The sequence below is a fragment of the Delphinus delphis genome, chromosome 8 (genome assembly GCF_949987515.2).
Source record: "Delphinus delphis chromosome 8, mDelDel1.2, whole genome shotgun sequence".
Taxonomy (NCBI): Eukaryota; Metazoa; Chordata; class Mammalia; order Artiodactyla; family Delphinidae; genus Delphinus; species Delphinus delphis.
This window is the reverse complement of record NC_082690.1, coordinates 40,837,969-40,851,301: the sequence shown is the minus strand read 5'-3', so window position 1 is coordinate 40,851,301 and position 13,333 is coordinate 40,837,969. Positions and strand designations below refer to the sequence as shown.

Genomic DNA, 13,333 nt, shown 5'->3' with positions numbered 1-13,333 from the left:
ACCAAGCAAACAAAAAACAGTTCTGGCACCATAGCTGTGAAGCCCACAGCTGCTTTGGCCTTCTAACTACTGACACTGGGACAAGGAGTGGGGGAAGGGAGGATTTGGAGGAGGATGTGTTATTTAATCCCTAAATGCATGTTATAATTATAAAAAGCAATGTCATCAAAAATAAGGAACTCCTAAGAAATTTTCACGGCTAAGGGGAGCTAATGAGACAAGACAACGAAAAATAATATGGTATCCCTGTATGGGATCCTAGAACAGAAGAAGGATAGTAGGTAAAAATTAAGGAAATCTCAATAAACTAGACTTTAATTAATATAAATTTATCAATATTGGTTTGTTAATTGTACCAAATGTACCGTATAGGGGAAACCACTACAGGTGTCTTGTACCATCTACTCAATTTTTCTGTAAATCTGCAACTGTTCCAAAAATTAAAGTTTATTTTTTAAAAAAGCAACATTATACATACTGTCATGTGACACCTTAAACTCCTGAGATTGGTAGTGACAGCTGTTAGAAGCTAAGTGCCCTGGGGAGGGGGAAGTGTAAACTGGGACAACGTGAGAGAGTGGCATGGACACATATACACTACCAAATGTAAAATAGATAGCTAGTGGGAAGCAGCCGCATAGCACAGGGGGATCAGCTCGGTGCTTTTTGACCACCTAAAGGGGTGGGATAGGGTGGGTGGGAGGGGAATGCAAGAGGGAGGGCATATGGGGATATATGTATACGTATAGCTGATTCACTTTGTTATACAGCAGAAACTAACACAACGATGTAAAGCAATTATACTCCAATAAAGAAGTTAAAAAAAAAAATCTGCCATGATGTGGCAGGCACTGTTACATATATGATCACATGTAATCCTTAGAACAGCCCAATGAGGTAGGCGGTCTTACCCTTAGTTGGCAAATGAGGACATTGAGACTTAGAGATTCTCAGTGATATACCTTTGGTCACATAGCAAGTAAGTAGCCAGTCCAGGAGTTGAACCCAGGCCCTTACTTTCTCATTTCCTGCCAGAGAAACTTGGCACACATTGGATTATTTGATCTGATTTTTGCAGTAGGAAAAATGGCTCCTTTAACCACCACTTTTTTTTTTTTTTAATCAGGATAATCTTTATTGATATGCTCGGCGGTACCTTGTTAATACGGTCACGTTGTCGCTGTGGCTGAGGTAATGGGGAGAGCCCCGCCCAGCGCTGGCCCAGGCCCTGGGGGTGGGGGGTGGGGTTGGCTTCGAGGAGACCTGGTTATTCCACTGATACCGACCAGAGTTCTTGGCCTTCCCCAAGCGATAGAAATTGACTAGAGGCCAGACAAGAAATTCAGGAAGGCTTTATTGCGGCCGCTGCTGTAGCAGGGGGAAGTGAGAGCAAACCACAGGTTCCCTTGCTTGCTTGCTCTTATATGGGGTGAGGGTAGGGGTGTGTCCAGGGGTCAGGCCAGAGGGGTGGCTTGGGTGGCTTGCCCACCCCTTAGGTGGTGCTGTGTGCAGGAGGCATGCGCAGTACCCTGCTTTTGCTCCCAACACCCTGTTTTTGTTCCCTGCTCTTCAGAAGTGGCAGCTGAGTTGTTTTTGTTTTTGTCTTTTGTATCTTTTGGTCCAGAATTTGCCTCAACTGTGCATGCACACAGTTATTTTTAGTCCCATAGAGTTTCTTTGTATTTTGTAGCTTGAGGAGAGGTGTGTCCACCTGCAAGCTTTGCAGCACTGCAGCAAAGGGTCCCAGGTCCCAGGGCTATCTCACCACCCCCCCCAGCTCCCTCCTGAGTTGTCCTGCCACCCCCCAGGCCCTTCACAGGCCAGTATCCCAGGCCCAAGACAAAATCAACCAGAAAAATAAATTCTTCTTCTCTCAGCTGAGCACCTGATGTAGGGGAGAGGGGCGGCTCCAGGCCTTTCTGGCCAGGGGCTCCACTAGGGTCATGGTCAGCCCCTGCCCAGCCAGTGCCCTGACGATGCCATCTGGGGCACCGGGCGGGAGAGGTGCTGAGCCCCACAGCATGCGGACAGGAGGCTGGGGGCGGACCACCACTCTTTTCTGTGCCATTCATATCTGTTCTCAAAGACAAGGGGCCAGTTTGGGCTCTGATTACTTCTCATGTGCAAAATCTCAGCAGCCTCTTACCTGGCCTCTCCACCTCCACTCTGCATTGCAATCCACTCTACATGTGGCTGGAAGACATCTTTTTAAAGCGCAGCTCTCTGTATATTACTCCCGTCCAAAACCTCTCTAATGCCTACTGAAAAAAAAAAAAAAATTCCAGGCTAACTTCTCCGGCCCCAACCCCTTCACTTTTGTCTCCCTCACCTTCCTCTTCCCTATACCAGTGTCAGAGGTCTCCACTTCCCATTTCCTAATGGGAAGGTCTCCACTTCCCATTTCCCACTTTCACTCCCTCCTAGAAAGTTCCTATGCCAGCTCTGCCTGCCACAAACGGACGCATCCCACCAGGCCCCATCTTTTTATGCACACCCCTCGGCATACCCCACATTTCTCAATATTACTTACACTTTCTAACCTGTATCATAGTTAATTGTGCACATACCTTATTTCTCTTACTAAGCCATGAGATCTTTAAGGAAATGGAATGCGTCACTTCATCTTTGCTTCCCCATCCATCGAGCCCACACCTGGCCCATCCCTACCCTCTAATACATGCCTTGAATGTATGGCAAAATGAATGTAAGTTGGGCCACCTGTTTTTAAACAATTTTCAAAGTGAAAGATTTTCATCTTCCTTCATTTAATAAACCTTTATTAAAATACCTACTATGTGTCAGGCATTTGTGCTAAGTGCTGGAGATGAGAGTGGTTGGTATACATGGGTGCAGACCTGCCCTCATGAAGCTTACCATATAAAGGGGGAGACAAACGTTAAATAAATGGACAAACACATATTTGTTGAATTATAATTGTGATTTTCATTAAGAAGGAAAAATAGAAGGCAACAGGAATGGATAACATTTACATAGCACTCATCAATTGCCGGGCAATGTCCTAGGCGCTTTACATATATTAACTCTTTTTTTTTTTTTTGCGGTACGCGGGCCTCTTACTGCCGTGGCCCCTCCCGTTGCGGAGCACAGGCTCCAGACGCACAGGCTCAGCGGCCATGGCTCACGGGCCCAGCCGCTCCGCGGCATGTGGGATCTTCCCGGACCGGGGCACGAACCCGTGTCCCCTTCATCGGCAGGCGGACTCCCAACCACTGTGCCACCAGGGAAGCCCTATATTAATTCTTTTGATCTTTATCTCAATCCTAAGCAGTATAAACACTTTACAGATGAAAAAACTGAGGTACAGGAGGGGCAAGTAACTTTCCCAAGGCCCACAGCTAGTATTACAAGAATATTTAACAAAGGGACCTAATCTAGTTTAGCATTTTCAGGGAAGACTCTCCTGGGAAGTGACAACCAGTAGAAATCAGGAGGGTGAATCTGAGTTGGCCAGGCAAAGAGGCTACCGTGGAAGTGTTTTGGGCAGGGGAAGGTCTGGAGGAGGCATGGGGCTGGCTAACTTGAAGAACTGACTGGAAAGTAGTGAAGCTGATAAGGCAGGCAGTGGCCATGGTAAGAAATTTGGATCTTATCCTAAAAACAATGTACACTTTAAGTAGGGGAGTGAAAGGATCAGACGGGATCTTTTAAAAGCTCCCTCTGGCAGCCATGGGGGAGAATGGCTTGCGGGCCTGCAGGGTACATAACCTGTATGCGGTTAGGAGAAAGGATGGCGGCAAGGAGCGTTGGCAGCGCAGGTGGAGAAAAACTATGAGATTTTCTACATTTAGGAGAGAGACGCCGCAGGATTTGGAAATTGGTTATGGCACCTGGGGAGAGACTGCAATGTTCCACAGGGCCCTCCAGTTTTCTGCTTTGGGCATCCCGGTGGATGGCGGCGCACTGAGCAAGATGGGGAAAACTGGAGTTCAGGTTGAGACAAGCATAAGGATTGCGGTCCTGGCCATTGTGTGGTCCTGGTCTTGTGAGTCATCTAAGTGGAGAGTGGTGCAGGCCATTGGATGAGGGTTCAGAGGGCAGGGCAGGGTGGAGATGTACATATGGCAGTTGAGGGCACAAAGAAGAGGCTTGCGTGCACGGACCTGCCCATGTACAAAGAGCAGAAAGCGTAGCCCAGCCCCAAGGAGCCCTCACGTTCAAAGGTGCTGTCTGCCCCAAATGTTGCTGATTAGAGCGTCTCTTGACTATTTCTCAGCATCCACTACCTGAAAGTCGTTCAGAAGTAGCTCTCCCCCAACACCCGCTTCCCGCAGACACCCACTGCTGGCTCCCAGACCGAGGCTCCCACGGGGAAAGCAGGAGGCTAAGCACAGACACCTGAGACCTAGTCAGACGCAGGGCTCACCACCACTGACCCCGCGCCTCCCAGTCCCGCAGTGCTTCTGGAAGAGTCCAGCGTTCCCTCTTCCGCACCGGCTTGGTCTAACCCGCTCGATAGCCCTTTAGGGCCCCGTTGCTCTTTGAAGCGTTTGCACCTCCTTTTAACCTGATTCCGCCACGTAGAAATGTTGGGGGTGAGGCGTAAAAGGGGGCCATCCTGTCCACTGGGTAACAGGTCGCTTTCAGAAATGATTTCAAAAATCCCGGGTGCCAGGAAGTGGAGAGAATGAGGTTGGGAGAGGCGCGAGGATTTGACGAGGTACCGCTCGCCGGGAAGTTCCCTTTGCTGGGGGTGGATCCCAGTGTCGCGGGATGCTGCCGCGCCCACCCGCCCCGCGTCGCCTCAGCTTCCGGAAACTCCAAGTCGCCAGGGCGCAGCGGCAGAGCCGCGGCGAGGCTAGCGCTTTGTTCCGCGGTTGAGTCTCGCGCCCTCGGGCTCGCGCATCCCAGGGACCTGCGGGTGCGGCTCTGCCCCAGGCCCGCGGCGGAGGAGCAGGCGCGATCCCGTGCGCCCGAAGCAATCCCGGGACCCGCCAGGCCAGGCCCCCAGAGAAGACAGCTGCGGCGCTTCGAGACACAAAGACCAGTGGGATGTGGAAGCAAACGGGGAGCCGGCAAAGGGAAAGCGAAAGCCGCGGGCCCAGTCAGTAACCGGGTGAAGGCACCGCGCCGCCCTCCCGACGCCGGCGGTACCCGGGCCTGCCCTTGCGAGCCTTCCTGGCCCAGCCCCGTGCGCCGCAGCCATGGCCATTGCTCACCTGGCCACCGAGTACGTCTTCTCAGACTTTTTGCTGAAGGAGCCCTCGGAGCCCAAGTTCAAGGGGCTGCGGCTGGAGCTGGCCGTGGACAAGATGGTCACGTGCATCGCCGTGGGGTTGCCGCTGCTGCTCATCTCGCTGGCCTTCGCACAGGAAATCTCGATAGGTAAGGCCCGGGGACAGCGGCACCGGGGCGGGCTGGGCCGGCGTTATCAGAGGTGCCCGAGTCTCTGGCGAGAAGTGATTTAACCGCGCGTCCCTGGCGGTGCCCGCCGTTGTCATGGGCGTGAACGTTGGGAAGGAAGGTAGCCCGAGTTGATGGGCCGAAGCATTCTTTGTTCGCGTGCTCCCTTCCCCGCCCCCCCCTTGCTGTGGACCCTTCTCGCATCCCTGCTACCCATTTCTGTTCCCTGCTGCCCACTGATCCCGGCTCTGGCTTAGTGTTCGAGTCCCACTCTTAAGACCGGCGCCGTTGTCACCAGATTTGCCTCTCTTTTCCCTCCCACACATTTCTGCGGTCACCCCAAATTTGTATCAGAGAAGCTCCCGAGTGGCTAATCGGAGGACGTGAAGAAAAGTAGCCCATGAAAAGTGCTTTCTCCCTTATCTTACATTTAGTTGATGTGTACTGAGACTTTAGCTCTGCAGGGTTGTGAGTGATGGGAAATAACTGCTCTTGGCCAGTATTAGAAGGGATACCCAAATCCTCTACCTGGACGGCCTTATTTTGAATGTGAGATGAACGAGCCCCTTCTTGTAAACTCTCCTTTATCCTAATAACATTTCTGTGAGATTCAGAGAGTCGGGTGGTTTGGTCAGGATCACGTGGCTAATAAGCCGCTGGTCTTCCTCATCATCTCTTCTGACTTTGAGTGCAGGAGAAAGTGTCTGTGAGTCAAGAGGAAGGCCGTGTATGAGGCTAGACACAGCTCTGTGGGGACGGAGGCCGGTGGGGCTGGACAATGGGGAAAGCTTATGTGAAAGATTGGGCTGGCCCTGAGCCCCTGCCCGTGGGTGGGATTTGGATAAGCAGAGGTGAGACCTTTGCCAAGATTTTGGGATGTCAAAGAATGGTACCTGTTCCTGGAAGGAGAGAAACAGTGAGGAGTGTCCTAACTGAGGCAGGAGGATTAGTCAGGGTTCCTGGAATATGAGAGTGAATAAGGGCCTGGGTTAGTGAGAACAGAGGAGTACAGACTTGATGGTTTAAAAAGTGCAAAGTTGGGCTTCCCTGGTGGCGCAGTGGTTGAGAGTCCGCCTGCCGATGCAGGGGACACGGGTTCGTGCCCCGGTTCGGGAAGATCCCACATGCCGCGGAGCGGCTAGGCCCGTGAGCCATGGCCGCTGAGCCTGCGCGTCCGGAGCCTGTGCTCCGCAACGGGAGAGGCCACAACAGTGAGAGGCCCGCGTACCGCAAAATAAATAAATAAAAAGTACAAAGTTATTATTTGAGCAGAGGCTGGACTGGTTGAAAACAGCTCTTCATAAGTAATAACCTGAGGGTACATGTAGGGTCTGTGAAAGAGGGGAGTTGGATCTAGGGAGGATGCCATAAAGATGAGGCATCAGTTGAGGTCTTGTGCGAGGGTGGGTGCCAAGACTAGAAGGGAAAGGATGGGAAATTTCCAAGATCAAGGAGTAATAATCCACTCTTGGGCCCCTAGCTTTTCATCGGCCACAAAGGGCCGAGACTGATCAGAGGTATCAGAAAGGCTGCAGGTCTGGGTGATTGGAGAATGATATTGATGGAAATGGTGACGTTGAAGGAAGAGTTGGTTAGAAAAAGGTTACAGTGAGCTTGATTTTGTGATCCACACCACTAAGTTGTTCAACTTGGCAGGAAGCCGCCAAATTCATTTTGGAAGGTAGTCTTCAGTTTTCCTTGTCATTGGGCAGGCATAGATATAGTCAAGGCTTTCCCTCCGCCTTCCAGATGGCCGGGAGTTGAGGCTTCCGGTTGGAAGGAAAACCACCAAGTAGCATGGGTCCTGGAGATAATCTTTCCCTTCAGCAAATGTTTCTTGAGTACCAGCTGTGGGCTGGACCCAGTGCTGGGCACTGAGGACCCAGGAGTCAGGGAGCCATGAACCCTGTCATGGGGGAGCAGCCATCTGATGCCAGGAGGGAGGACTGGTTACCGTTCATGATGAGCCCCGTTCAGTTGCCCCACTTGACTTATAAGCATAGGTTGTATTGCAAGTACCTCAAATTTCCTTTTGCAGTCATTTCCTTTCGCAGTATTTTTAGGCAAGGAAGAAGCTGTGTTTGAAATGTTGAAAGGCTCAGTGGAAGGTGGATGAGTGTCATTCCATGTGGCTGCATGGAACACAGGAATGTCGCCATATGGTAGGTGCAGGAGGTCAGAGTTCTGTGCCACAGAAGGACCTTCATTTCTACCACACCTGTCCCCAGATGCCTCTAGAGGTACAGCCCCTTTCCCCTGGAGGTGCATCTATATGGAGAGAGAGCTAGTGAGTTAGTTTAGGAAATAGCTGAGTGACAACTCTGTGTAGAATACAAGCATAATTAGGCTACATGGCCTGCAGACTCTGAAATTCTAGGAGTATTTATCTAAATTGTTGAAGAAACTAATTCCCTAAGCGTGCTACTTTTCAACAGACCAGACTCTGAATGGGATTCTTATTCTTGGGGTCTTTTGATGGGTCAGCAGTACCCTTGGCTTAGGGCTACTCAGGACCTGGGACCGAGATGTCCTCCCTCAGGGACTGCTTTGACCCTCTGGTGCCCTAGCCTGGTGTCTTAGGAGACGCTGGGAGAGCAGAGCTCCTATCTCCCACCAGGATGCTTCATGCCCGGTGCCAGGGTGGCTGGACCAGATGAGCAGCAGGGGCAGCCACTGGACCCCTGGGGAAGGGTGTCTGGTCCGCCCAGGGAGCCTTCTCTCCCTGCTGCCCTCCCAGCAGGCAGCTGTAGTTCTGGACAGAGGGACTTGGTCCCTTAGGGTTAGCTCTGCTCTGCTGCTGTCATTACAGGGCAGGCGCTGGGCCAGCCCCAGTGAGCCAGGGGACAGAGAGAGCTGCAGCTGCTTCCAATGCTGTCAGTTCCCAGTTCCCCTCTTGTTTCCTCCGAGTTAGCAGCCAGGTGGCTTAAGTCATCTGCTCTGTCGTGGCCGCTGTAGGCACGTCTTGGGAAATGGGTTCAGGCTGCCCTTCAGCATGTACCAGGTGGCAAAGCTGATTCTTCTCTTCAGGGGTGTCTTATAACAATGGGCTAATACTTAGGGTGTCAGGGCAAAGGTCCCAAAACTGCACATCCTCAGCTCACGTTTAAAGGCAAAGCACCAAGGGAGCCTCCTGGTCCCTTTCCAGAAAGATGCCTGCTATCCAGAGAGGCTACTGATACATACATGTTTTTCTTTGTTAATTTTTTTTTTTGGTACTTTATTGTACAGATAGTACCTAAATACCTTCTCATGGTAAAGGATTCATAAACCTCCTTCACTATGTGTACAGGTGAACACCGTGGACACTGGACAGACATAAAATCCCCTTTCTCTGCATTAATATAACGTATACACATTTTTTTTTTAACCAAACCGAGTCACATCATAGTGGTTTGCATTTTCCTGCTTAGTATGGAAAGCACACTGTGTGGAAAGGTGTGGGAAGCCTTCTGTGTCAGTACAGAGGTGTCACCTCACTGTTTTTTGTTGTTGTTGTTGTTGTTGTTGTTTTTGCGGTACGCGGGCCTGTCACTGTTGTGGCCTCTCCCGTTGCGGAGCACAGGCTCCGGACGCGCAGGCCCAGCGGCCATGGCTCACGGGCCCAGCCGCACCGAGGCATGTGGGATCCTCCCGGACCGGGGCACGAACCCATGTCCCCTGCATCGGCAGGCGGACTCTCAACCACTGCACCACCAGGGAAGCCCCACCATGGTGCTTTGTATGGGGCAGATAGTTTATAAAAGTTTATCGGGAGCCATTGCTGGGAGCTCTGCGGGCACACCCGATACCTCCCGTTGTTCTGGGATGTTGGAGCTGATTTGGGAAGGCCCCAAGCTGGCTGCATTCAGCGGTTCTGCTCTGGGGCTCCACGGTCTCGTGGAAGCCTGGCCTGGAGCAGTGGACTGTCAGGAAGGCTGTGCCTGGCAGGGGTGGGCCGGGTCCATGCGGAAGCCTGGGCCAGGGTAGACCCCAGCAGCCGGCTCTCATCGCCTGGCACAGCAGGAAGCCCTGTCCGCTGAGGGCCTGGGAGAAGCTGCAGCTCTGGAAGGGCCTGGCCGGGGCCCTGCAGGTGACCAGCCAGACGGGTTGGTGTCCAGAGGGAAATGTTGCCTCTCCCCTCTGCACTTAGGCAGTTGCTTCTAATGCCTTCCTTCCCCTGCTGTCCTTAGGAGCGATGTTAATAGCTGCTGCGTGTACGTGCACACACACGCGTACGTTTTCATTAAGACTTTACTTTTTTAGAGCAGTTTTAGTTTCACAGCAAAATTGAGGGGAAGGTACAGAGATTTGCCATATACTCCCTGCTCCCACACATGCACAGCCTTCTCTGTTATCAACATTCCCCACCAGAGTCGTACATTCTGTGGGTTTGGAAAAGTGTATAATTATCCATCATTATGGTATTATATGGAGTATTTTCACTGCCCTCAAAATCCTCTGTGCTCTACCTATTCAACCCTCTCCTGTATAACCCTTGGCAACCACTGGCTTTTTTACAGTCTCTATAGTTTTGCCTTTTCTACAATTTCATACAGTTGGAATCATGCAGTACGTAGCCTTTTCAGAGTGGCTTCTTTCACTTAGTAACATGCATTTAAGATTCCTCCATGTCTTTTCATGGCTTGGTAGCTGTTTCTTTTTAACACTGAATAATATTCCATTGTCTGGATGTACCACAGTTTATTTTTCCATTCACCTACTAAAGGACGTCTTTGGTTGCTTCCAAGTTTTGGCAGTTACGACCAAAGCTGTAATAAACATCCATGGGCAGGTTTTTGTGTGGACATGAGTTTTCAGGTCCTTTGGGTAAATACCAAGGAGGACATTTGCTGTAAAAGTACGTTCAGTTTTGTAAGAAGCTACCAAACTGTCTTCCAAAGTGGCTGTACTACTTTGCAGTCTGACCAGCAGTTAATGAAAGTTCCTATTGCTCCACATCCTTGCCAGCACTTGGTGTTGTCCGTGTTCCAGATTTTGGCCCTTCTGATAGGTGTGTACTGGTATCTTGTTGTTCCATGTGCTTATTTTCTATCTGCATACCTTCTTGGGTGAGGTGTCTGTTAAGATCTTTGGCCCATGTTTTGAGTTGTTTGCTTCTTATTGTTGAGTTTTAAGAATTTTTTGTGTATGTATTTTTTATTTGAGGTATAGTTGATTTACAATGTCGTGTTCATTTCTGGTGCACAGCAAAGTGATTCAGCGATATATATATTCTTTTTCAGATTCTTTTCCATTATAATTTACTACAAGATATTGAATATACAGGAGGACCTTGTTGTTTATCTATTATATATATAGTAGTTTGTATGTGCTAATCCCAAACTCCTAATTCATCCTCCCCCCCACCCCACCGTGCTCCCCTTTGGTAACCATAAGTTTGTTTTCTCTGTATATGAGTCTGTTTCTGTTTTATAGATAAGTTCATTTGTATCATTTTTTTAGATTTCACATGTAAGTGATATTATATGAAATTTGTCTTGCTCTGTCTGACTTACTTCACTTAGTATGGTAATCTCTAGGTCCATCCATGTTGCTACAAATGACATTATTTCATTCTTTTCTATGGCTGAGTAATATTCTATTATGTATATATACACCACATCTTCTATATCCAAGGAATTCTTTGTATATATTTAATAACAGTCCTTTATCACATGAAGCCACCATATATTGACGCTGCCTGTGTGCTAGGTCCTTCTAGCATGATATTTTTCCCAGCAGAAATTCTTCAAAACAGGTGTATATTTTAATTCTGGGGAGACTGTGGAATATTGGTTAAGATGTGAGTCTGGAGACAGACTACCTGGGTTCCAATCCTGGTGCATCACACATACACTGTGACACACTGGGCAAGTTCCATAATTTCTCTGTGCCCCAGTTTCCTCATCAATAAATGGGGTAATAGTAAAACCTATCTCACAGGGTGGTGAGAATTAAATGCATTAACACACGTGAGCCCTAGAACCATATCTGGGACATAGTAACCTTACAGTAAAGGTTAGCTGCTAAACACGCCCCAGTACTGTATGACTCTGACAGATGAGGAACTGAGGCCAATAGAGGCCAGATAACGTGCTCAAGGGCACACAGAGCAGAGCGGGACTGTAGCTTTGATTCTGAAGCCTGAATTCTCGGGCACTGCTGTGTCCTCTGCCCTCTCCCTGTCCTGTGCACGAGGAGGAGTGCACTGAAAGCAGAACGAGCTTGTACCCAGCACAGAAGCTACTAGTTTGTTCTGAGTCTCGGCCCTACTGCCACGGGATCATCCTCCCCACTCTCGGGACCATCTTCCCCACTCCTGGCTTTCTTGCTGGGGAGGGTGCCTTCTCTGTTAGAATCATGGCCAGCACTGCAGCCTCAGCAGGGCATCAGGACCATGGGTGCATGAATTACAGCCCTAAGGATATTAAAACACAGTCCCTCCACCCATCCTGCCACACCTCCTTGCCATTATCATAGCATCAAGTCTAGACTTTGCAGCATGTCATCCCAGGAGGTCCTTTATCTGATTCCCAGCTGGACTCTGTTCCAGGCACAGTGCTGTGCTCCCCTTCATAATATGCGGTGAACTTTAAAGACTCCGAGCCTTTCTCCTGCTCTTTCCCAGCCTGGGTTTTCTCCTCTCCTCCCTTCAAGTATGAAAGTCTGCCATGACTCAGCCATTACCTTATGCAATTTTTTTGTTTGTTATCGTTAGTGGTTCATATTCTTGGCCTCCTCCTGCACTGCACGCTCTTGGAGGACAGGGACCACGCTTTCTTTGTCTTTGAATCCCCCGTGGTATCATGCCCAATAAATGCTTCTTGGGTGGAGTGCAACGCCATCGAGGCCTGCATACCTTCGGGAGAACAGCTGTGCTCTGTTGTACCATAAGAGAAACAGAAGGAACAGCCCTTGGGGAGAGCAAGGTCCTTGGCTTTTTTTGGTACGCTGCTGGCACAAAAGCTCTGTGACGTTAAATACCAAATTTAGACACTCAAGGCCTTCTACAACACAATAGGATTTCTTTGTTGCAGGAACTACAAGATCTAGCTCTTAAAAGGCAACTTTGAGGGAGAGGTGATACAAAAGGGCTTAACAAAGTTGGGTCTAGTTTCAGGCTGGGGCCCCGTTAAATCTCAAATCCCAATTATCCAAGGCCTGCTTTCACAATGCATATGTTCAAGATTTATAGAAGATAAGACAAACAGGTAAACCAGTAAGAACGGTGAAATTCAAATAATTATAAGTGCACTGAAGAAAATAATACAGGATGTGACAAAGGAACCGTATACCTTTGTATCTCCAGAGCTTACCATGGTGCGCCCGCTGCATAGAAATAAAAACAGCTACCATTTATTGAGTTCTTACTATCTGCTTGCACTGTGGTAGATATTTCATTAATCTTTATAGGAATTCTATGAGGTTTTGCAAACAAGAAATATTAGGTTCAGAGAGGTTAAGTAACTTACTAGCAAGTAAAAGAGAAAACTTAATAACTATTGGATATAATGGGATCTTAAAGCAATATTCAGGAAATAAAGATTCTAGAACCTCTTCTTATAGATGTACCTAATTTTTTCCCTTTAGGCTAAAATCCCTTCCCCACTCCTAACTGGACTTCCATGTTGTTTCACACAAATTAGGCCTCTGGCCCTTTCCTGCTCTGCTTGTGTTACTGGCTGGCCTTGCTGTCCACAGGGCCTGTCCTTCTCCACTCCGCCCCCCCCTCCACCTTCTCTTTCCCCTGGTCACTTGTTCTCAGGGTGTCATCATATTGGGGAAAGAGGAGGGCCACACACTTGGGATTGATTGGAACCTACACCAAGTATTAGCTGTCTGCCTCTGGAAGTTGCTTAACCCCTCTGAGCCTCTGTTTCCACATCTGACAAATGACACTAAATGATAACTAGTTCACAGTTCTTTTATTCGATTGAGTGAGAGCATCTAGTTCCTATCTACTCGTAGTATTTAGTAAATGACATCTGTCCTT

General features: G+C 49.2%; 1 protein-coding gene across 1 annotated transcript in view; it reads left to right on the top strand.

The window, feature by feature from the left end:
* Positions 1–4,828: 4,828 nt before the first annotated feature.
* PANX1 (pannexin 1) overlaps positions 4,829–13,333 on the top strand; it is a 35,958-nt gene continuing 27,453 nt past the window's right edge. Inside the window, exon 1 of the mRNA XM_060017229.1 lies at positions 4,829–5,343. Within this exon, the coding sequence (XP_059873212.1) occupies positions 5,163–5,343 (181 nt within the window). The 5' untranslated portion in view covers positions 4,829–5,162. The remainder of the gene's footprint in view (positions 5,344–13,333) is intronic.